This window comes from Euleptes europaea, chromosome 7, assembly GCF_029931775.1.
Source record: "Euleptes europaea isolate rEulEur1 chromosome 7, rEulEur1.hap1, whole genome shotgun sequence".
In the NCBI taxonomy this organism is placed as follows: domain Eukaryota; kingdom Metazoa; phylum Chordata; class Lepidosauria; order Squamata; family Sphaerodactylidae; genus Euleptes; species Euleptes europaea.
Window position 1 is genome coordinate 92,122,261 of NC_079318.1, and position 24,661 is coordinate 92,146,921.

Below are 24,661 nucleotides of genomic sequence, written 5' to 3' on the forward strand. Positions count from 1 at the left end.
TCTGGAGATGAGCTATTATTCCTGGGGATCCCCAGGGCCCACCTGGAGGCTGGCAACCCTAGAGAGATTCCAGGAGGGAGCTGTACCACATCCTACCTGGAGAACTAGACATTGAACCACGGTGAAGTTGAAGGAAGGGATTAGGGTTGCCAACCTCCAGGCACCAGCTGGAGATCTGCTATTACAACTGATTTCCAGCTGATAGAGATCAGTTCCCCTGGAGAAAATAGCAACTTTGGCAATTGGACTCTATGGCAGGTTCCAAGCCAAGCATCATCCTATGACACATGCAATTATTTCCAAATGGGTGTCCCTGGCTGACTCAAACGTAATGTAATGCCTCCTGAGATCTTCTCAAGCTCCCTCTGCTCCAGTTAGGGTTGCCAACCTCCAGGAACTAGCTGGAGATCTCCCGCTATTACAACTGATCTCCAGCAGATAGAGATCAGTTCACCTGGAGAAAATGGCCGCTTTGGCAATTGGACTGTATGGCATTGAAGTCCCTCCCCTCCCCAAACCCTCCCCTCCTCAGGCTCTGCCCCAAAAACCTCCCGCCGGTGGTGAAGAGGGACCTGGCAACCCTAGAAAGGATGCATGCGCCATCCTAAGTCACCTAGGAACGTCAAAACCCTAAATAATGAAAACAGAGGATATTCGGGGTTATCTCTTTCGGTGGCCCCTATCTGAGCGACGAATTCCATCTTCCCTTTTTTTCCTTCAAAGGTTACGTTCATTGGTCTGACCTTCAAAAAATTGAACTTCTGTTAGCAAATTCCAACGAAGGGTGACTCAACGTAGCAACCTTTGCTCTTGCGCAGGCCGGAGCCTGCCGTAAATCCGCTATTGATTGTCATTTGGATTGATCTGTTTGGGAACGTTATTACATTTGACATTGCGGTTGGGGTTTCCAACCCCCCCTTTTTTTCTTTTCTTCTACAGGGATGCTTTTATTATTTTTTTTATTTATGACTGCCATTTTGGGCTTCGTAACAGGTTGGATTTTAACATCCGGCCATAAAGGAGCACTTTGGTACGATGGCCTCCAACTGGAACAGTTAAACGAAACTGAAAGAGATAAATCTGAACTGGAAAACAACAAGAAGGTCTAACACGATTACGTTGCAGTAGAAGAAAAAGAAGTGCGGGCTTGTCAATCATCCCACAGTTCTTGAACTGACTGGTCGAAACCCAGGAAGGGCGTTGTCTTCTTGAGTAATTGGGTAGTAGAGTATTGATAGGGTTTTTTTTTTGCTTTGCCATCCCCATTAATAAAAGCAGATTTTCCTATTCACCTATGGTGAATAATCATTACTGGCTGTGTGTGTGTGTGTGTGCTCGCCAGTCACAGCTGACTGACGGCGACCTTGTAAGATTGTCAAGGCAAGAAAACTTAACGTAAGAACATAAGAAAGGCCATGCTGGATCAGACCAAGGTCCATCAAGTCCCACACTGGCCAACCAGGTGCCTCTAGGAAGCCCACAAACAAGACCATTGCAGCAGCACCATCCTGCCTGTGCTCCACAGCACCCAAGATAATAGGAATGCTCCTCTGATCCTGGAAAGAATAGGTATGCATCATGGCTAGTATCCATTTGGACTAGTAGCCATGGATAGTACTCTCCTCCATGAACAAGTCCACTCCCCTCTTCAAGCCTTCCAAGTTGGCAGCCATCACCACATCATGGGGCAGGGAGTTCCACAATTTAACTGTGTGGTTTCAGAGGCGGTTTCCCATTGCCTGGGCTGAAAGTTCTTAGAGAACTGTGACTGGCCCAAGGTTACCCAGTATGCTTCATGCCAAGGAGCGGAGAATCGAACCTGGTTCTCCAGATTAGAGGCCGCTTCTCTTAACCACTACAACATGCCAGACCTTTTTTGGATGCAAACGGTGCTTTCCTCAATAACCCAGTTGTTGATGATTTACATCCTGTTCTTTTCCCCACTGGGAACCCAAAGTTTATTATTATACCATAATTCTCCCCCCCCCATTTTATCCTCACAACAACCCTATGAGGTAGGTTAGGCTGTGAATGACTGGCTCAAGGCCACTCAAACAGCTGCCATGGCAAAGTGGATATTTGAACCTGGGTCTCCCAAATCCTTTTCTGACCCCCTAACAACTAAACCACACCAACTTATGTCAATATGCACAAGTAAGCAAGTGAATTTTTTTCCTAGGCTAATAACTTTGGTGGAATTATTTGCAAGGGGTAATAACATAAAAAAGGCCATGCTGGATCAGACAAAGGTCCATCAAGTCCAGCAGTCTGTTCACACAGTGGCCAACCTGGTGCCTCTAGGAAGCCCACAAGCAAGGCGACTGCAGCAGCATTTATCCTGCCTGTGTCCCATAGCACTAATATATTTGGCATGCTCCTCTGATCCTGGAGAGAATAGGAACGCATCATGACTAATATCCCTTTTGACTAGTAGCCATGGATACCCCTCTCCTTAATGAACATGTCCACTCCCCTCTTCAAGCCTTCCAAGTTGGCAGCCATCACCACATCCTGGGGCAGGGAGTTCCACAATTTAACTATGCCTTGTGTGAAGAAATACTTCATCTGTTTTGAATCTCTCACCCTCCAGCTTCAGCAGATGACCCCTAATATTATGAGAGATGGAGAAAAGCTTCTCCTTGCCCCCTCTTCTCCATACCTCTTTCGTGTATCCCCTTAACCGCCTTCTTTCCAAGCTAAACAGCCCTAAGCATTTTAACCATTCCTCATAGGGGCAGGTGCTCCAGTCCCCTGATCATTCTGGTTGCTCTTTTCTGCACCTTCTCAGGCTCTTCTCAAGGATAGAAATTAGGAAGGGGGAAAGTGAAAACAAAATTAAAAGTAGACAGGGATACCCCCAAGGGATCTGATCAGAGTCCCTGCCATCAGCCGTGTGGGAGGGAGAACTGTATTCCCCTGCCAATATAAAACTTTACAATTTGATGCTAGGAGAGAGGAGGCACGTTGATCTATCCACAGACGCCATACGCTGGTTGTGCAAAAACCGGATTGAGCGGAAAGGCCGATTGCCAAGGCAGAGAGGATGAAAGTCTTCCAGGTAAGTCCTGCCGCTTACACCTCCCCAACTGGGAACGCAGTCCGTGACCTATTTTAGAGTGTCACGAAGATCGATCCGATTAGATATTGCTTCCTGTCCTGAGGCAGAGGAAGGAATTAAGGGCCAAATTGGTTGTGACGTGGGAGACTCAGGCGAGTGTCTCCCAATTATTTCTTTCTGCTTTAACATAAGCGGGGAGGGATCTAACTTGGTTCAGAGAAACGGGGGAAAGGTGCTGCACCATTCTTCCCCAATGCCGCCCACCTTTTAAAAATCCCTCAAGTTGTGTTTTCTCATCCATAGAGGAAAAGATGCACATTCATGGAAGATGGAAAAGATGCACATTCATGGAAGATGGGTCTATCAGTGGCTACTAGTCGTGCTGATTAAAAGAAACTCCACGTTCAGAGGCAGTCAACCTTTGAAGCCCAGTGCCAAAAGGCAACATCAGGGGAAGGCCTTGGCCTCTGTGCCCTGTTCTTGGACCTCCAGAGGAATTGGTTGGCCACTGTGTGAGATGGGATGCTGGACTAGGTGGACCCCTGGTTTGATCCAGCAGGGCTCTTCTGATGATCCAATGAAGGCCTCGGCCTCTGTGCCCTGATGTTGGACCTCCAGAGGAGCTGGTTGGCCACTGTGTGAGACGGGATGCTGGACTAGATGGACCACCGGTCTGATCCAGCCAGGCTCTTCTTACATTCTTAAAAGCAACTGGAGAGGCCAATTTCGATCATGAACGTGGTCCCTAGAAATAGGTTATGCCCCCCTTTTCCCCAACACTGCGACGCCGATCAAATTCAGTGCCCCTTGCAGCTGAATTAGAAAACGAATCGAGCCAAAAAGGTTCAGGAGGCATTATCTGCATTTTCCGCGTCCCCTTCAGATGAGCTAGACAACTAAGCAAGCCGGGTCTGGAGAGGACAAACTTTACACGGTCAAATATTGATAGACCAAAGTGAGATTTGAAAGTCAACACACCTTTGTTTAGAAAAGATTAGCCAGCCAGGTAAAATAAGAGCACTCTCAGACATTTGAAACAAGGCCAGGGGGCCAGGAGCACGGCTTCTTTGGGCCATCTGAACATCAGTGCGCTGCCCTGCCCGATTCGACGCACGTTTACTGGGGGCCTAATGACACGTTGCATTTCTCCAGGGAGGTGGAGAGGCCAGGTAGAAGAAGAAGAGTTGGTTTTTATACACCTACTTTTTCTACCACTTAAAGAAGAATCAAACCAGCTTACGATCGCCTTCCCTTCCCCTCCCCACAACAGACACCCTGGGAGGTAGGTGGGGCTGAGAGAGCTCTAAGAGAACTGTGACTAGCCCAAGGCCACCCAGCTGGCTTCACGTGGAGGAGTGGGGAAACCAATCCAGTTCACCAGCTTAGCCTCCGCCGCTCATGAGGAGTGGGGAATCAAACCCGGTCCTCCGGATCACAGTCCACTGCTCCAAACCACCATTTTTAACCACTGCATCACACTGGTAGAGAGAAACCTTCTGAAGTTCCACACGTCTCCAAGTACGCACAAGGCAAATTCAGATTATGATGTGCAGAGAGAGGGAGCCGTGTGGCATCTTCCTAAGCTGAACCCCAAAGGGGGGCCCAATTCGCCCTATTTGATGCATAAGGCATCGGTACATGTACAGACCCCAACAGGTAGGCTCGCCATCTGCCCGGTGGGGGCAGGCAAAAGCCCGCCAAAACATTGAGCTGCCCGCCATCCGTCAGCAGGTTGGCAGGCAAAAGAGGAGCAGGTAGAGGGGGAGCCACGTGACCCACGCGACGACGTCACTTTCGGGTTTACCAGGAAGCAACGCGGACGCTCCAGCAATCTTCTTCGAAACTCTACGGAAACTCTATGGAGCTTTTTGAGGGTGTGGCTGGGGGCACGCAACACGTGCACGACTCATATAACACGGACGTTCTAGCAATCTCTGCCGGAACTTTATTGGAAACCATAGTTTCGGCGGAGATTGCCTAGAGCGTCCGTGTTGCGTGAGTCTGTGTTGGGAAGAGCAGGAACTTCAGAACGCGTCTCTCCACCCAACCCAGGGATATCCACAATGAAAACATAATACGATGCCTCAGAGGCAAGTCCCTGTGATTTCAAGCGGGCTTACTCTGTGTCACCAGGCACAGGATTATTTATTTATTTAAAACATTCCCACCCAGGGTCCCCAAAACATAGGGTTGCCAACCCCCAGGTTCTAGCTGGAGATCTCCTGCTATTACAGCTCATCTCCAGCCGATAGAGATCAGTTCAGCTGGAGGAAATGGCCGCTTTGGCAATTGGACTCTACGGCATTGAAGTCCCTCCCCTCCCCAAACTCCGCCTTCCTCATGCTCCACCCCAAAACCCTCCCACAGGTGGCAAAGAGGGACCTGGCAACCCTACCAAACTGGTATGCATGAAAACGTTCGAACAACCAAAAACGCCATTAAAAATTATAAAACAATTCAATAAAAACACATAAATGTTAACAGCGCCAGAGCCAGAGAGGAGGGCCAATAACCCTTTTTGGAGGGATGCCAAATGAAACAAAAAAAGATTACGGCCTTTAGTTCATTTATTTATTTAACATATTCTTTGTAAGTGTCGACCTATCAGTGAGTTCAGGGCTGGGCTGGGGTTGCCACTCAGCAGCTGGGCAGGCTGCAGACGAAAAGGGAAAGGAATTGTTCCGCAAGTGCTAGAAGGAAGAAGGCTTAGAAGCGGAAAGAAAGGAAGTATTTTTTCACACAACGCATAGTTAAATTGTGGAACTCCCTGCCCCAGGATGTGGTGATGGCTGCCAGCTTGGAAGGCTTGAAGAGGGGAGTTGACATGTTCATTAAGGAGAGGGGTATCCATGGCTACTAGTCAAAAGGGATATTAGTCATGATGCATCCCTATTCTCTCCAGGATCAGAGGAGCATGCCAAATATATTAGTGCTATGGGACACAGGCAGGATAATGCTGCTGCAGTCGCCTTGCTTGTGGGCTTCCTAGAGGCACCAGGTTGGCCACTGTGTGAACAGACTGCTGGACTTGATGGACCTTTGTCTGATCCAGCATGGCCTTTTTTATGTTATTACCAGCTTGGAGGGCTTTAAGAGGGGAGTGGACATATTCATGGAGGAGAGGGGTATTGATGGCTGTTAGTTAGAATGGATATTAGTCATGCTGCATACCTATTCTCTCTAGTATCAGAGGAGCATGCCTATTATATGGGGTGCGGTGGGACACAGGCAGGATGGTGCTGCTGCAGTCGTCCTGTTTGTGGGCTTCCTAGAGGCCCCTGGTTGGCCACTGTGTGAACAGACTGCTGGACTTGATGGGCCTGGGTCTGATCCAGCAGGGCCTTTCTAATGTTCTCTTATGTTCTTAAAGAAAAAACAGATCCCTCCTCTGGGGGAGTAGACCAGAGGCTTACGCCAACTGCTAGTCATTAGAATTAAATTTATGGTCCTCTCCGTCGACCGTGTTTGTGGTCCGATGGTTACAGCGCCAAAAAGAGGCAGGAGGAGAGTTGGGAAGGGGCGACGGAGCCCCTGCTTGGCATGCAGGAGGGCCCGGGTGCCACCCCTGCCATCTTCAATTAAAGGATCTTCAATTAAACACTTAGGGCTCTGTAGCCTGGAAAGAAGGCGGTTAAGGGGAGACATGATACAGGTTTGTAAAATTGTGTATGGTATGGAGAGAGTGGACAGGGGGAAGCTTTTCTCCCTCTCTCATAACACTAGAACAAGGGGGTCATCTGCCAAAGCTGGAGGGTGACAAGATTCAAAATGGATAAAAGGAAGTATTTCTTCACACAATTAGGTGCTGTGGAGCACAGGCAGGAGGATGCTGCTGCAGTCATCTTGTTTGTGGGCTTCCTAAAAGTACCTGGTTGGCCACTGTGTGAAAAGACTGCTGGACTTGATAGACCTTGGTCCTTGGTCTGATCCAGCTATGGCCTTTCTTATGTTCTCTGCTTCAGTATAAGGCAGCTTCATGTGTTCATGTGGAGTCCAAATGGCCAAAGCAGCCATTTTCTCCAGGGGAACAGATCTCTTTTCGGCTGAAGATCAGTTGAAATAGCAGGAGATCTCCTGCCACAACCTGGAGGGTGGCAACCCTACATATGAACAACGTTCAAAAACTTCAACCCAACTCAAAACACGGGTGGCTGTATTTAGCAAAGTTTCCCTAGAGTGAAAAACCCATTTTTCACCCCCTCAAAAATAATTTGGCCTTGACCTAACAAATCCTCAGTGGCCTAGGGTCTTCGAAGGACCACCTGTTCGCACAAAAACAACCCCCTGTACCGAGAATCACCCAAGAAGGCCCTGCCCTTTCAGAGGTCAGGTAGACTGCTCTGGGGAGCAGGGTCTTCTGTGTGGTGGCACCCCAATTTTGGCACGTGTACCTGGCAAGACTATCCTGGTGCCCGCTTTCTAGCCTTTCAGGCACCAAGGGAAAAAGCTATCTTAGTCTCTCAAGCTTCCAGAAGGACACAATTATGAAACCATTCATGGTTTTAAAGCTCACTAATAATGCCGATGCCGCTTTTATTGTTGAGTTAATCCAATTGATTTTTGCATCTCACATGGTTTTCTTCTTCTTTTTTTGAACTCAGGCCATCTTCAAGCCCGTTGCTGAAATGCAGGGTATTAATCTTTTAAACAAATATTTTGATCCAAGCTTTGCTTCGTTTAAGAAGCCAGCTGGATCAGACCAAAAGATCAAATCTGGTCTAACAACTTGTTTCTTGATGTTCCGGGAATCCCGACGGAAAGGATGTGAAGAAAACAGCTCTCCCTTGCTGTTCTCCCAGAGGAAGGGACGTTCAAAGGTACACTGCCTTTGAACACAGAGGTTCCAGAGAGACTAAGCGTGGCGTAGTAGTTAAGACAGGTGGTTTGGAGCAGTGGACTCTAATCTGGAGAACCGGGTTTGATTCCCCACTCCTCCACATGAAGCCAGCTGGGTGACCTTGGGCTAGTCGCAGCTCTCTTAGAGATCTCTCAGCCCCACCTATCTCACTGGGTGTCTGCTGTACTTACTTTAATGAGATTGTTCATATGGCCAATTTGGCCCTGAACAGTGTCACGCTGCGATCAAAATAAAAAGGAAGAAAAAGAGGAACTAACTAAATACCCCATGAGGAAATCAGTATTTTTTAATCTTAATTGGCTGGGAAAGGGGTGTCTGTTGTAGGGAGGGGAAGGGAAGGTGATTGTAAGCCGCTTTGATTCTTCCTTAAGTGGTAGAGAAAGTCGGCATATAAAAACCAACTCTTCTTCCATTTAGCTATCATGGCTATAAGATGAAGCTAAGGAAGGATTAGGCCAAGAGCTTCCCAGAAAAGGCACATTTAGAGAAAGGGTTTGAAAGAAAGGAGAAAGGCAGCGGCATTATCACTGCAGGCAGTCAGGACTGCCTAGAAATGAGCTCTACCTATAACCTCTTACCCCAAAGTCCCAGCTAACTGGGGGCTCGTGGTGGCTGCTTTCTGCACATGCTCAGAGAACATTCTTGAGCCTGCATTCTGCAACGAGGCCCTGCCACCAAGCCCAGTTTCTAGGGCTGGGTTTGGGCTGGGAATAAGAGCACTGATAGTAGCATACTAGTGCTCTGTATATGTTTTTTATGTATTTTATGTTTTGTTGTTGTTGTATGAATTATGATTTTATTATTATTATTATTATTATTATTATTTTGTATGTTTTATTATAAAAAGCAATAAAAAGTTTTTTAAAAAAGAGCACTGATAGTAAAAGAGACCTGGGAAAGTGAAATGTTTTCAACGACTTAAGGAAAAACACCGCAATGACTAAACAGTGAAGCAGTTAACACGGAGATTAAGCGAGGAGCCAAGATTGCAGATTTCGCAAGAGGGTACAAAGTCCAAAAGCAGACAGATAAAAATAAAGGCTCTGTTTCAATGGTTGCGAGAACCTCTTTCGCAAAAGCAGCTCTGCCCTCTGCCTCTGGCCCAGCTGCCTAAATTCTAGCGGCCCGGTGACCGGGGGTTTCACGGTCACACAGCAAGACAGACACCCAGAATAAAGGTTCGTGTTGGCGTGCGGCCCCGACAACAGTGGCGTACTCGAGAAGAGTACTTCGGTTTGGCGTCGCGTCAAGCAAGCCGTGCAAATCTCTTGCGCCTTCCCCCTCCTCCCCGGTACTGGGATTGGTTGCTCCCGATTTCATGCAAACCCCAGTTTATGCCATCACACCCCAACCAGCAAACCGTGGCTCGCGCTTCCCCTGCAAAACCAGGATTGCAAAGCACAGTTTGCAAATAGGGTTGCCAACCTCCAGGTACTAGCTGGAGATCTCCTGCTACCACAGCTGATCTCCAGCCGATAGAGATCAGTTCCCCTGGAGAAAATGGCTGCTGTGGCTATTGGACTCTATGGCATTGAAGTCCCTCCCCTTCCCTAATGCCGCCCTCCTCAGGCTCTGCCCCCAAAGCCTCCTGCTGGTGGGGAAGAGGGACCTGGCAACCCTATCTGCAAACCAGGCTTGGGAGACGAAATGCACGGAGCTCAGACCGCCAACTTTAAACGTTTGTGCGAAAGCAGAAGCTACCAGCACGCTGTGGCCAAGGGGGAAACATCAAATGTGTTCGCGAAGCACCAAACTATGGGTTGGTTCCAGACTACATCGGCAAGTTCCACCGACTTCCTTTTCCCATGTTGCTAGGGTTCCAGACGGACCCTGGGAATTATAACCAATCTTATAGCCTGAAGACAGAGGGGACATGATAACCATCTTCAAGTACTTGAAGGGCTGTCATATAGAGGAGGGTGCGAAGTTGTTTTCTGTTGCCCCAGAAGGTCGGACCAGAACCAACGGGTTGAAATTAGATCAAAAGAGTTTCTGTCTAGACATCAGGAAGAATTTTCTAACAGTCTGAGCGGTTCCTCAGTGGAACGGGCTTCCTCGGGAGGTGGTGAGCTCCCCTGGAGGTTTTTAAGAAGAGGCTAGATGGCCATCTGTCAGCAATGCTGATTCTGTGACCTTAGGCAGATCATGAGAGGGAGGTCACCTTGGCCATCTTCTGGGCATGGAGCAGGGGTCACTGGGGGTGTGGGGGGGAGGAAGTTGTGAAATTCCTGCATTGGGCAGAGGGTTGGACTAGATGACCCTGGTGGTCCCTTTCAACTCTATGATTCTATGATGATTCCAGACTACAGAGATCAGTTCCCCCAGGGCAAATGGCAGCTTTGGAAAGTAGACTCGACAGCATTATACCCCGATGAGCTCCCTCCCCTCACTCCAGCCCCAAATCTCCAGGAACGTCCCAACCCAGAGTTGACAACCCTGCATGCCACTCTTCAGGGTCCCTTAGGAGCAGTGTCTTGTGGGATCAGTGAGCCACAGGGCAGGGTTGCCAGGTCTGGGTTGAGAAATACTTGGAGATTTAAGGGGTGTAGCCTGGGGAGGAAGGGTTTTGGGGAGGGGAGGGACCCCAGGAGTGTATAATGCCATAGAGTTCACCCTCCAAAGCAGCCATTTTTGCCAGGTGAACTGATCTTGGCCATCTTAGGCATATCATGAGAGGGAGGGCAGGAAGGGTGGTGTCAGTGCTTGGCTCTCATAGCCCTTTCTTACATGCCCAGGGTAATGCCAATCGCCACTTTAGGGTCAGGAAGCAATTATCCTGCAGGACAGATTGGCCAGGGATCCTGGAGGGGTTTTTGTTGCCATCTTCTGGGCATGGAGTAGGGGTCACTGGGGGTGTGCGAGGGGAGGTAGCTGTGAATTTCCTGCGTTGTGCAGGGGGTTGGACTAGATGACCCTGGTGGCCCTTCCAACTCTATCATTCTATGATTTGGAGATCAACTGTAATGGTGAGAGATCTCCAGGTGCTACCTGGAGGTTGGCAACCCTACTGCAGGGAGAGGGGAGGCAGGACAAAGTTATGCCCGATCCAACCTTATATTTTGATGGGACTCTGGGATCGACCTAGCGTACATGCGCACATCTGTGCATGGTGTCCTGTGTGCCTTAAAAACAAAACAGCAGGAACAGGTCAGGAATCGATTGGAACTACTTTCAGTCCTCCAGAGCAGAAAGAGTGGGCCAGAGTGAGCTTTTCTTAGGTAGTAGAAAAAAGCAAGAGTCTAGTAGCACCTTAAAGACTGGCAGGTTATGGGCTTTCGTGAGTCACTTCTGAAGAAGTGGGGAGGGGCTGTGTCTCAGTGGTAGAGCATCTGCTTGGCATGCAGAAGGTCCCAAGTTCAGTCCCTGGCATCTCCTGTTAAAGGGACTAGGCAAGTAGGTGATGGGAAAGGCCTCTACCTAAGACCCTGGAGAGCCGCTGCCGGTCTGAGTAGACAATACTGACTTTGATGGACCAAGGGTCTGATTCACCATAAGGCAGCTTCATGTGTTCATATGAGCTGTGACTCACGAAAGTTCATACCCTGCCAGAAATTGCCTGAGTCTTTAAGGTGCCACTGGTCTCTTGCTCTTTTCTACTGCTGCAGACAGACTAACACGGCTACCCAGCGTGATATTTTCTTAGGTAGCATCCTCCATTATGGAATGAGCCCAAGGGACCTTAACATAGCCCCAGCTCGTCTTTTTTAGCACAGGGATAAAGCCAAAGCTCAGTTTGAACAGAAGGGGCTAAGCAAATAACCCCAAAAGGAAGATTTTTAAGGGAGTATAGACAGCATGCCTCAATGGGAGGGGGTTATAGATTCGTAGAATCACAGAATTGGAAGAGGCCATACAAGCCATCTAGTCCAACTCCCGTCTAGATCAGCCTCGAGCATCCCTGACAAGTGCTTGTCCAGCCTCTGCTTGAAGACTGCCAGTGAGGGGGAGCTCACCACCTCCCCAGGTAGCCGATTCCACTGCTGAACAACTCTTACTGTAAAAAATGTTTTCCTAATAGCCAGCCCGTACCTTTCCGCCCGTAATTTAAACCCGTTATTGTGAGTCCTATCCTCTGCTGCCAACAGGAACAGCTCCCAAGTGACAGCCCTTCAAATGCTTCAAGAGAGCAATCCTGTCCCCCCTCAACCTCCTCTTCTCCAGACTAAACATTCCCAGGTCCCTCCGCCTTTCCAGGTAGGGCTCGGTCTCCAGGCCCCTGACCATCCTCGTCGCTCTCCTCTGCACCCACTCCATTCTGCCCACATCCTTTCTTTGGGGTTTTATTGTGTATGTTTTACATGGTGCTGGTTTTAAATTCTGCGGGTTTTAATTGTGATTTGTGAGCAGCCTTGACCCACAAGGAAAGACAGGATGTGAACATTTTAATAAATGGAATTAAGTGTATAATATATACCAGCGATATAAAAATAAATTGGGCTTTCTCGAACTGAATTGGAGGTTGGGGGCAGGAGGAACGGAATAGTGTCTCAGAGCAAGTTTTCCCAATATAAATTTGCTTTCCGAATTACCATTTTATATTCTATATATTTAACAAGATGCTGGCAGAGTGCTAATTCCAAAACAAGATATGTTCCTTACGTACATAATTTTAATAATATTCTCAGTCATGGAGGCTTATGCATTTAGGATTTGGAGTCCTTCATTCGCTCCGTGCGAATTCCAGAGCAACCAAACTGCATAATTATTTACGTTTTTAAAGTTAAACCCCCAAAGCACTTCGAAAGCAGGTAAGACTAAATAGGTTGCGGACTGCAGCCTCGTAGTTCTAATCCCACGCAGAAATAAGCGCCGCTGTATGCAAAGGGGCTTACTCCTAAGTAAGCATCCCCACAAAGGCAAAGTAAAACTCCTTAAGTAGGATTGCTTCCACACAAAGGCAAAGTAAAAACGAAGAGTGGAATTTGGGCAAGTGAGCTTACTGAATTAATGTGGGGTGTGTGTGGGAAATCGGTTTTCTTTCCTTGTTCTAGCATCTGTAAAGATTTCTGGATTCATAACAGCATAAGGGGGGTCCTGCTGGATCCATCCCAAGGATCCTGCATCCTGTTTGCAACCAGATTTTATTTTTAAAAAATTTATTCATGTTATTTATAGTCCTCCTTGTCTCACCGAGACGCAACACGGGTAACACTTTAAGTAAAATACAAGCAACAGCATGGGACATTCCATAAACAGTGCAGTAGGGTTTGGGCTATAGAAATCTGAAACCAAATGTTCCTGAAGGAAACAGCCCTCCCTTATGAGTAGTCTCCAGAAGCTGGTATCCAAAGGTATACTGCCTCGGAACATGGAGGCTCCATTTAGCTACCCGGGTTAACAGCTGCCCCAATGAAACTGACAGTTTGATCAGTCAATGGCTTCTGTTAAGCCAAATTCTCACACAGGTGGGAAATGTGTATCTCGGCTGAGGCAGAGTACATGAACACATGAATCTTGCCTTATACTGAATCAGACCCTTGGTCCATCAAAGTCAATATTGTCTATTCAAACCGGCAGTGGCTCTCCAGGGTCTCAGGCAGGGGTCTTTCACATCACCTACTTGCCAAATCCCTTTAACTGGAGATGCCGGGAATTGAACCTGGGACCTTCTGCATGCCAAGCAGATGCTCTACCACTGAGCCACGGCCCCTCCCACAGCTGATTACTCTTCCATACATTTAAATGCCCTCCAAACATATGGTTGCCAACTCCGGGTTAATATCTGGACATGTTAATATCTAGAGAGAGTGGAATTTGGGGAGGGGAGGGACTTCAGCATTATCTAATGACCTCCAAAGCAGTCTTTTTCCCCCCAGGGGAACCGATCCCTATAGTTAGGGTTGCCAGGTCCCTCGTCACCACTGGCAGGAGATTTTGGGGTGGAGCCTGAGGAGGGCGGGGTTTGGGGAGGGACTTCAATGCCATAGAGTCCAATGGCCAAAACGGCCATTTTCTCCAGGCGAACTGATCTCTATCAGCTGGAGATACGTTGTAATACCAGGAGATCTCCCGCTACTACCTGGAGGTTGTTGTATATAGAGGCTGGCTAATCTCCTATTAAGGAAAAATATGGCTGCGTGTTGGGATATTTTTCCTTAATAGGAGATTAGCCAACTACCTGGAGGTTGGCAACCCTACCTATAGTCTGCAGATCAGCTGTCATTCCAGGAGATCTCCAGGTCCCACCTGGAGGTCGGCTTCCCTGTAGCATGTCAGGGAGAAGGCGAGGCGGGGACGCTTTCCCTTGAAACGCTAGCTCTCTACATGCAGGGATCGTTTTTATTGGGGGCGAGGCCTCGAACCACAGCAACCCGCCGCCTGAAGCTGCCCAGCGAAAGCGAGGCCCCAAGGGCGCCCGAGGAAAGGGAGCCGATCCGGTTTCTGCGGGCGATCCGGTTTCTGCAGGCAGAGCGGCCTGGCACAGGGAGAACCTCCCTCGCCCACTCGAGCCAGGCCTTCCTACGTACGCTGCCATCCTTCCCTGGGATTTATTGCGCTCCGCGGGCCTCGCGCCAGCTCCCTCCATGGCACTCCCTGTACGCCGCTTTGGCTGGGCCCCGAGCCCCGAGCGCCAGCAGACCCAACGGCTCCCACGCTGAGCGCAGCAAAAAAAAAACCCAGGCTGGAATGTTCCCCGTTTCCCTTCATCCTCCCCTCGCCGACTCGCCCCGACTCGCCGCCCCCCTTCTGCCCGGGTGGGCCCGGCCGGGGAGGAAAGGAGGCTAAGATTACAGAAACAAAGACGGCAGATTAATCTGAATTCCAGATTCTCTCCCCCCTCCGACACGCACAGAGCGCACGCCCCTGGGCACGTCTCTCGAGGCCGTGCCGCAAGTGAGCGGAGAGGGTCGTGCCAACCGGCTGGCGGGTACCCGCGCGGGATTGTAATTTGTGCAGGGGGCCTCCTCCGAACGGAGCGGCGGACTCTAACAGGGCTCTGACAAGAAATACCCCTGAGCGAATAAAACAACTCAGTAAACGGCCTATGGACACACGAAGCTGCCTTATACTGAATCAGATCCTTGGTCCATCAAAGTCAGCATTGTCTACTCAGACTGGCAGCGGCTCTCCAAGGTCTCAAGCAGAGGTCTTTCCCATCACCTGCTTGTAGGGTTGCCAACTTCCAAGTAATAGGTGGAAATCTCCCGCGATTACAACTGATCTCCAGCCGATAGAGATCAGTTCCCCTGGTGAAAATGGCCGCTTTGGCCATTGGACTCTATGGCGTTGAAGTCCCTCCCCTCCCCAAACCCTGACCTAATCAGGCTCCGCCCCAAAAACCTCCCGCCGGTGGCAAAGAGAGACCTGGCAACCCTACCTACTTGCCTGAACCCTTTAAATGGAGATGCCGGGGATTGAACCGGGGACCTTCTGCATGCCAAACAGAGGCTCTACCCCTGAGCCACAGCCCCTCCCCTGCAGCCTAGTATGTTTTTAAGCCACTCTGTTAATCCGGGACATTTTTGGCCCTGAATTTGCCCAGTTACAGCCACCATCTTTGAACAAAATGACGGAAGTTGTAACCGGGCCAATTGAGGGCCGGAAACGTACCGGATCAACACTCTCCTTCCAGTGAGCTCAGAGTGAGTTATGTGCTTCTCCTCCTGATTTTCTCCCCTCACAACAATCCTGCGAGGTGGGACAGGCCTATCCCAAGATCCCCCTAGAGCAGTGGTTCCCAACCTTTTTTTGACCAGGGACCACTAGGACTTTTTTGTTCGGTACAGGGACCCCAAGGTTCAAAATAAAAATTCAGGGAATTTGAAAATAAACTTTAATCATAACTGTTAGTTAAACATTAAACTTAGAATTATATTTGAATATATATTTTTATAATAGAGAACTTTTAATTGAAAATATTAATTTATTATGGGTTTATAACTTTGTTTCGCGGACCTTAATTTAGTTCTCGCGGACCCCTGGGGGTCCATGGACCCCTGGTTGGGAACCAGTGCCCTAGAGAGTGTCATGACCGAGCAGCGATTTGAACTTGGGTCTCCCCGGTAGTAGTAGCAGAAGAAGAAGAACAAGAAGAACAAGAAGAAGAACAACAAGAAGAGGAGGAGATTGGTTTTTATATGCCGACTTTCTCTACCACTTATGGAAGAATCAAACCGGCCAACAATCACCTTCCCTTCCCCTCCCCACAACGGACACCCTGCGAGGTAGGTGGGGATAGACACGTGCCCCGAGGAAAACAGGCTTCCCCCCCACAACTTCAACATTTCTGGGTAGGTTCCATCTCTTCTCTCAGATCCTAGCCTGGCGCTATACCTAGCTCCGGTTTCCAATACCAACGCCGAACTCAGGAGCCTCTGAAATGAGAACAGAAGCGCCCCTGTGCAAGCGCAGAGAGCATTTGTAAATTGTTACAAATAAATAAAATTTATTTATGTGCAAGCACCTTGCACATCAGCGATAACAATTCTGGAGGGGTCGCCACGTTATCCTCTTACAGAACGCGACAGGAGTCCAGTGGCATTTCAAAGACTAACAACATCTATTCCATCATAAGTTTTGGTGCGTCAGAACGGGATGCATCAGATGCTTTGGCGTGTAGGAATCCGAGGCCCTGACTCACAAACGCTGCCGCCGGAATAAACCGTGTTAGTCTTTCAAATGCCACTGGACTCCTGATTAGTTATGCGCCAGAGAGTAGAGGAATGCTCTCGCAGGTCGGCTGGGGGGGTGGGTCACCCAATGGCTATGGGATCAAATTCTCCGGTTCGTGCCTCGCTGCTGCCCTAAACTCAAGAATAAGGCCGGCCGACCTTATTCTCGGATTGAAAAACGTGCCTTATCTCCTTGGAGTCAAGGCCGGAAACAACGCAGCAGCTGAACTGCGAGACCGTAAATATTAATCCGGCTAACAACATTAAAACCGATTAAAGGCACGCAATTTAACCAATTTAAAAGAGCGCGAGACCAAAACACAAAAGAGCGCTTGAGCATGCGGGATCAGCCAACTCACAGGCAAACCCCGCGAAATGATTCACCCTCCACCCATTGCCCTCGGGAAGAAGAGATGGTTTTTATATGCTGGGCTTGTCTACCTTTTTATGGAGAATCCAACCGGCTTACGATCTCTTTCCCTTCCTCTCCCCACAACAGGCACCTTGTGAGGCAGGTGGGGCTGAGAGAGTTCAGAGAGAACTGTGACTAGCCCAGGGTCACCCAGCAGGCTTTGTGTGGAGGAGTGGGGAAACCAACCCAGGCCTCCAGATTAGAGTCCGCCACTCCTAACCACTACATCACGCTGGCTCTCACATGGCATTGTGCAGGGGGTTGGGCTAGATGACCCTGGTGATCCCTTCCAACTCTATGATTCTATGGGCTTATGTGCCTTCCTAAATGGAGCCCTGGATCGTGTCCTCCTCATCCCCAAGCAGGCCACTCAAAGGATCGGGCCCAAAACAAGACCCAGAATCTCACTGCGGCTGTCCAGACAATCCAAAAGGAGAACACATTAAGTAGGAGGCGGACTTGATGCAAAGAGTTATTAATTTGTGGGATTCACTGCCAGAGGATGCAGTGTCAACCACAAGCGTACAAGAGCTAGATTCGAACCCAGTAGCGCCTTAGAGAGTAACAAGATTTCAGGGGGGGTATGAGCTTCTGAGAGTCAAAGCTCCCCTCGTCGATATCACAAACGTGGATGGCTTTCAAAGACAGGATTCATGGAGGACAGGTCTATCAGCGGCTACTAGCCATGGTGACTGAAGGGAACCTCCATTGCCAGAGGCAGTCAACCTCTGTAGGTCAGTGCTGGGAGGCAGCATCAGGGGAAGGCCTCAACCTTTATGCCCGGTTCGTTGGCCCTCCAGGGCAACTGGCTGGCTGCTGTGCGGGACCCTGGGCTAGATGGGCCACTGGTCTGATCCAGCAGGGTTCTTCTTATGTTCTTACGCCTAACCATAAGTCGGTGAAACCTACACGGCTCTCGTTTTTCAAAGAAGGACAATTGCTGAGCATAATTCAACTGGGAGATGCAGTTCGAAAAGTGTGAAGGCCGTAGGCTGTGAAGGGCTTTACCTTAAAGGACTGTTGTGCGGATAACAAGATTATTTGTGTGCTTTGAACGCTGAAAGCACTACCCAAACGCTAAGCATTCTTATAACCTCGCACAGCAAGTTCTCCAGACGGATGTAGGCCCCAGCGACCCTTCGGAGAGGAATTAAGCACAGCGCTCCCAAAGGATTTCCTCCGAAACTCGCATGAGCCCAACCACGTTTACAGCCAAACCAGTAGCAGCGGCTAAGCTTCTTTGCTGGGCTCTGGGAAACGCAAATTCATCCCTTCGAAACATGATCTATCCCCAGAAAGAATTCAGTTCGGCCGGTAAGATTATCGCTTTTCCCCAACTTGCAGCCAAAAAAATGTAGCGCTCCGGGAAACCGATATAATCTATATAGGAAATCAACTTTCGATCCTAACCTTAAAACCCTCGGCCACTACATGTGTGAAATTAAATTGCTGAATTAAGTTGTTATCACCAACAACAGCTGGAGCAATGGTCTATTGTATACTATGTTACTCTTTTCTGGCATAGAAGCGTCACATCTGCTTTGTGCGCGCTCACAAACCCCTTTCCTTCTACCCAGATCTCTTCCCCTGCCGCCCTGAGGATCCATTTTATGCCTCCAACGAGCTTTTGTTTCCATTTATCTGCCCGTATTTAAGGTGCCACACAGCTCTCGTTTTCCAAAAACGGACAATTGAGGAGCAAAATTCAATGTTTATTTAGGAAGATGTCCCCTCGCGTAATGGTTCCTCCTCTCTCCAAACGCTGTACACATGAACACACATGAACACATGAAGCTGCCTCATACTGAACCAGACCCTTGGTCCATCAAAGTCAGTATTGTCTACTCAGACCAGCAGCGGCTCTCCGGAGTCTCAGGATGAGGTCTTTCACATCACTTACTTGACTAGTCCCTTTAACTGGAGATGCCGGGGATTGAACCTGGGACCTTCTGCATGCCAAGCAGATGCTCTACCACTGAGCCACAGACCCTCCCCTACCGGACGCTCACCTCCTTCGTGTGACGAATGTGTATGTTTTGTTTTCTTTTTAAAAACCCTCACAAATGTCTGCATATATGGGGAAAATGAGATTTTCAGCGCAGTTACTCCAGCTAATGCCTCATTTCAACAGGCATAGACTTGAGAAACCATGCACAGGATTGCAATGTTTCTCACTGGGTTTTAAATCTGTGTGGGGGGGGGAGGGGGGGGGGAGAGAGGGAGAGGGAGAGAGGGAGAGGGAGAGGGAGAGGGAGAGGGAGAGGGAGAGGGAGAGGGAGAGAGAGAGGGAGAGGGAGAGGGAGAGGGAGAGGGAGAGGGAGAGAGAGAGAGAGAGAGAGAGAGAGAGAGAGAGAGAGAGAGAGAGAGAGAGACAGACAGACAGACAGACAGACAGACACATCTCTTGTGGTGGTACTGCCCAGGAGATGGCTCAGGAGTTAGGATCATAGAATCATAAAGCCGGAAGGGACCACCAGGGTCATCTAGTCCAACCCCCTGCACAGTGCAGGAAATTCACAACTTCCTCCCCCACACACACCCCCAGTGACCCCTACTCCATGCCCAGAAGATGGCCAAGATGCCCTCCCTCTCATCATCTGCCTAAGGTCATAGAACCAGCATTGCTGACAGATGGCCATCTAACCTCTTTTTAGAAACCTCCAGGGAAGGAGAGCTCACCGCCTCCCTAGGAAGCCTGCTCCACTGAGTAACCGCTCTAACTGTGTGAAAGTTCTTCCTACTGTCTAGATGGAAACTCTTTTGGTTTAATTTGGCCAACTTTGTGGGTGTTCACATACCCCAATTGTGTCTTGGTAGAGTGTACTCCCCCGCCTAATCGAGACCCATGCCAAGGAAACGCCAAGGCAGCCTGGCACAACTGGGAAACCTTGACCCAAGATCTCCCTTAAAAGCTGCCCTTCCAGCGCAGAATCCTACTTGAGAAAAGGGTACCTGGCAGTTCCTCAGACTTCCATGGGGTATGACCGTGACCCACATCTGCAGGCACAAAGGGAGGTGTGGAAAACAAGCGGCGGCACGCAACCCAAGCCTGCCAGGGATGCGGGCACAAGACAGGGCATGGCTCTTTGGAGTGTTTGTGGACAGGAAGGCCAAGGAAACTGGGCTTGTGTGGGCATGGGGGGGGTGGGGAGGTAAGAATCGATGCCAACCTAAGCTGCCACCACTGGGGTGCAAACCAAAGCTGCCACCACTGGGGTGCAAACCAAAGCTGCCACCACTGCGGTGAAAACCAAAGCTGCCACCACTGGAGTGCAAACCAAAGCTGCCACCACTGGAGTGCAAACCAAAGCTGCCACCACTGGGGTGCAAACCAAAAAGAGCGGGCGGCGAAATCTTGCGGAATCGAAACAGGGCCGGGGTTGTGTCAGGTAGCCAAGGTGAAGAAGGCCTTCCCTTAGTAGCTGACTTGGGGGGTGGGGGCTCAGAGGACCTCTCTCTCCAAACTCCCCCCTCCCGGGCCAGAAAGGTACAAAGGGTGGGTTTGCATGGTGGAAAGAGGGGGGCGGGCAACCTGGGAAGGCCTCCAAACAAAGGAGATGCCGAGAGCGCGCAACATGGAGCCGGGCTGGGAAGAAGGAGGGAGGAAGAGAGGGGAAGAGGCACCCCCCCTTTCCCTCCCCGGCTGCCTTAACCAGATCTTCGCCGGGGCCGTCCTTCGAAGCAGCCCCAGGGGTGCATGAAGGGCACAAAGCGTCAGATTTGGGGGCGGGGGTCCTATGGGGGGGGGCAAAAGGTATCCAGAGGGGCCGCCCCCTCGGGTCCAGCCTCTTCTCGCCACTTAAACAAAGAGGCCAGGCGAGGCCGTCCAACAATCCGCGCGCCAAGATCCATGGGGGGGATCCAGTGGGGGGAGGGAGAAAGGAGGGGGGAGGGAGAAAGGAGGGGGGGAGGCCCCCCAGGAGCGCAGGGGCCTGGAGGTGGAAAGGGACGGCTGGCTTTCCGGAGGGAGGCGAGGCGCGCGGGATCTGGGGCCGAGGCGAGGGATCCCGAGGAGATCTGCCCGGATCTCTCTTTTCTTTTCTCCCCTCCCCCGGATCTAGGCGCCCCCTCCCCACTTCTTTACCTGGCGTTGCTGGCGTTCCAGTAGACGCTGTGGCGGAGGCCACGCACCTGCCTCCAGGGGAGGGCCCCCCAGAGCAGGAGCAGCCCCCCGAGGAGCGCCCCGGCCGGCCCCATCGCGCCGCTGGCTGTCCTCCCCCCCGCGCCCCCGGAGCCCCGTCGGGGGACTGGCTCGGTCCACCCAGCCGCTGGCCAAAGCGGGCCGGCCGGGGGGACCCGCCGAGGGGGGAAAGGAGAAGCGCCCCGCCGGCCACGCCCCCTCCTCGAACTTTCCGCCAATCCGAGGCCGGCGCGGAAAAAAAGTTGGGAAAAGTTGGGGGTTAACCCTTCGAGGCCCGCGGGGCTCCCCGAACGCCGCCGCCGCCGCCGCGGTCTCATTTATTCTTCCATCTGGCCCTGGGAGGAAGTTGGGTTGCCAACTTTCCCCCCCAGCCCGTTTTCTTTTTAAAAACCCTTCGGTGCTCTCTGGGAACATTTGCGCATGGGAGGTTTTGCCTTGGATTTGCCACTCTCTCGATGCGCATGGTCAGTTCAGGCTTGATTTGATCTATAACCCACGGATTTGTTTTTTGGGGCAGTCCACGGAATCCGTAACCCTCTCCTCCAACACCACCTTTCAGAGGAATCTATTTTCTTCCTATCCGCTTTCTTCACTGTCCAGCTTTCAGGAAAAGAGATGGGTTGGCCCAACAAGAGATGGATTGACTCAATTGACTTCCATCTGGCCCTGGAAGGAAGTTGGGTTGCCAACTTTCCCCCCCTTCCCCCCCAGCCCGGCTCCTGTGCCTTCTGCAGTGCTCTCTGGGAACATTTGCGCACGGGAGGTTTTGCCTTGGATTTGGCCACTCTCTAGATGCGCATGGTCAGTTCAGGCTTGATTTGATCTATAACCCACTGATTTGTTTTTTTGGGCAGTCCACGGAATCCGTAACCCTCTCCTCCAACACCACCTTTCAAAGGAATCTATTTTCTTCCTATCCGCTTTCTTCACTGTCCAGCTTTCAGGAAAAGAGATGGATTGACCCAACAAGAGATGGATTGACTCAATAAAGGAAGCCACTGCCTTCAATTGGCAGGATCTGAGCAGGGCTGTCAAAGATAGGACGTTTTAGAGGACTTTCATTCATAGGGTCGCCATGAGTCAGAAGCGACTTGACGGCACTTAACACATGCACACACAGATGCGCATGGAAGCTGGACATTGAAGAAATCAGAAGGAGATTGAGGCCGTTTATGCATGGGAGGTTTTGCCTGGGATTTGTTGCTCTCTAGATTCACATTTTCCCCATCCGAATTCTCAAAACTCTGCACGGGGGCTTATTATTGAGTCTTGAGAATTTGGATGGGGAAAATGTGCATCTAGAAAGCGTAAGGTTGCCAGCCGCCAGGTACTAGCTGGAGATCTCCTGCTATTACAACTGACCTCCAGCTGATAGTGATCAGTTCCCCTGGAGAAAATGGCTGCTTTGGCCATTGGACTCTATGGCATTGAAAACCCTCCCCAAACCCAGCCCTCCTCAGGCTCTGCCCCAAAGATGGACCTGGAAACCCTAAGAGAGCAGCAAACCCAAGGCAAAACCTCCCATGCATAATTGGCCTGGGAAAGGCAGTCATGAAGGAGCTAGGAACGATTCTGAAGTGTAAGGATGTGTCACTGGCCACCAAGATCAAGTTAATTCATGCCATCATATTCCCTATTACTATGGATGGGTGTGTAAGCTGGACAATGAAGAAAGCTGATAGGAAGAAAGTAGATTCCTTTGAAACGTGGTGTTGGAGGAGAGTGTTATGGATACCCTGGACCGCCAAAAAAACAAACCGGTGGGTTCTTGATCAAGTCAAGCCTGAACTGACCCTAGAAGCTAAAATGACTGAACTGAGGCTGTCGTATTTTGGTCACCTTATGAGAAGACAAGGGTCACTGGAAAAGACAGTCACGCTAGGAAAAGTTGAGGGCAGCAGGAAAAGAGGAAGACCCAACAAGAGATGGATGGACTCAATAAAGGAAGCCACGGCCCTCAATTTGCAAGATCTGAGCAAGGCTGTCAAAGATAGGACATTTTGGAGGACATTGATTCATAGGGTTGCCATGAGTCGGAAGCGATTTGACGGCACTTAACACTTAACGCAGATGCACATTTTCCCCATCTGAATTCTCAAAACTCAAAAATAAGCCCCCAGGCAGACTTTTGAGCATCCGGAAGGGGGAATAAATGCGCATCTAGAGAGCAGCAAATCCAAGGCAAAACCTCCCATGCATAAATGGCCTGAAAAAGCTTCCCCGGAGAAACCCGGGCCCTTTGAGCCTCTGTCGAAGGCACAGGAGCAAAACAGGTGTGTGGCCGGGGGTGGAGGGGGGATTCTTGGTCAGTTCTTGGTCTGAGGAGGTGAAGACCACCTGCCTGCCAGCCCTTCACCCTCGTCACTTCGGGCCTGGCATTTTAAGAGGACCCCCCCGCCAGCTAAGAAGCCAATAATTCCTCCATCGCCAGCAGAATGTTCGTAAAATCCACCAGGCCTTATCCTGAACGCAACATATTGAAGCGTTTAGCATGATTAATGTTTTGTTTCTCTTTTGCAGGCCAAACCTCTGAGCAATAATAAAGGCCGGGTTTCTTTTCCCCCCCAGAAATGAATGTCTCTCTTGTTTTTCCCTTCCTTGGCTTGCATAGAAGATGAAGCCGCTCCATCTTCTGTTCCTGGGGTGGCCTCACGTCTCTCCGTGGTGGGGTCCGCTGAGCTATTTTTGCATTTCCCGGCCCAAAGCTCAGGATCCCTAGACAGCTACGGCGGAACACATCTCTGCCATCAGAACCGGGCTTGGCTGGATCAGGGTGAGACCTCACGGGAATTCCAGCGACCTCCCTGCCCCCGGATGTGGTGATGGCTGCCAACTTGGAAGGCTTGGAGATGGGAGTGGACTTGTTCAAGGGGAACTATCCATGGCTACTAGTTAAAATGGATACTAGTCATGATGCATCCCTATTCTCTCCAGGATTAGAGGAACAGGCCTATTATATCAGGTGCTGTGGAACACGGGCAGGATAATGCTGCTGCTGCAGTCGTCTTGCTTGTGGGCTTCCTAGAGGCACCTGGTTGGCCACTGTGCGAACAGACTGCTGGACTTGATGGGCCTTAGTCTGATCCAGCAGGGATTTTCTTATGCTCTATGATGCATCCCTATTCTCTCCAGGATTATAGGGGCATGCCTATTATATCAGGTGCTGTGGAACACGGGCAGGATAATGCTGCTGCAGTCGTCTTGTTTGTGGGCTTCCTAGAGGCACCTGGTTGGCCACTGGTGAGAGCCAGCGTGGTGTGGTGGTTCAGAGCGGTGGTTTGGAGCGGTGGGCTCTGATCTGGAGAACTGGGTTCGATTCCCCACTCCTCCTCGTGAGCGGCGGAGGCTAATCTCGTGAACCGTATTGGTTTCCCTGCTCCTACACACGAAGCCAGCTGGGTGACCTTGGGCTAGTCATACTCTCTGAAATTTGTCATTTCTCTGAAATTAGTCATACTCTCTGAAACTGAAATTTGTAAATTTCAGTTTCCCAATAATAATTGCATGTGTGCATTTTGTGTGGCTGTTTATGCTTCTTTGTTCCTTGGCTATTCACAAACAAAACATTTAAATAGCTACC

At 50.2% G+C, this 24,661-nt stretch overlaps 1 protein-coding gene across 1 annotated transcript in view; it reads right to left on the reverse strand.

The window, feature by feature from the left end:
- EFNA4 (ephrin A4) overlaps nt 1-21,144 on the reverse strand; it is a 35,457-nt gene extending 14,313 nt beyond the window's left edge. The window contains exon 1 of the mRNA XM_056853500.1: nt 21,025-21,144. Coding sequence (XP_056709478.1) covers nt 21,025-21,137 — 113 coding nt within the window. The 5' untranslated portion in view covers nt 21,138-21,144. The remainder of the gene's footprint in view (nt 1-21,024) is intronic.
- Nucleotides 21,145-24,661: the final 3,517 nt, after the last annotated feature.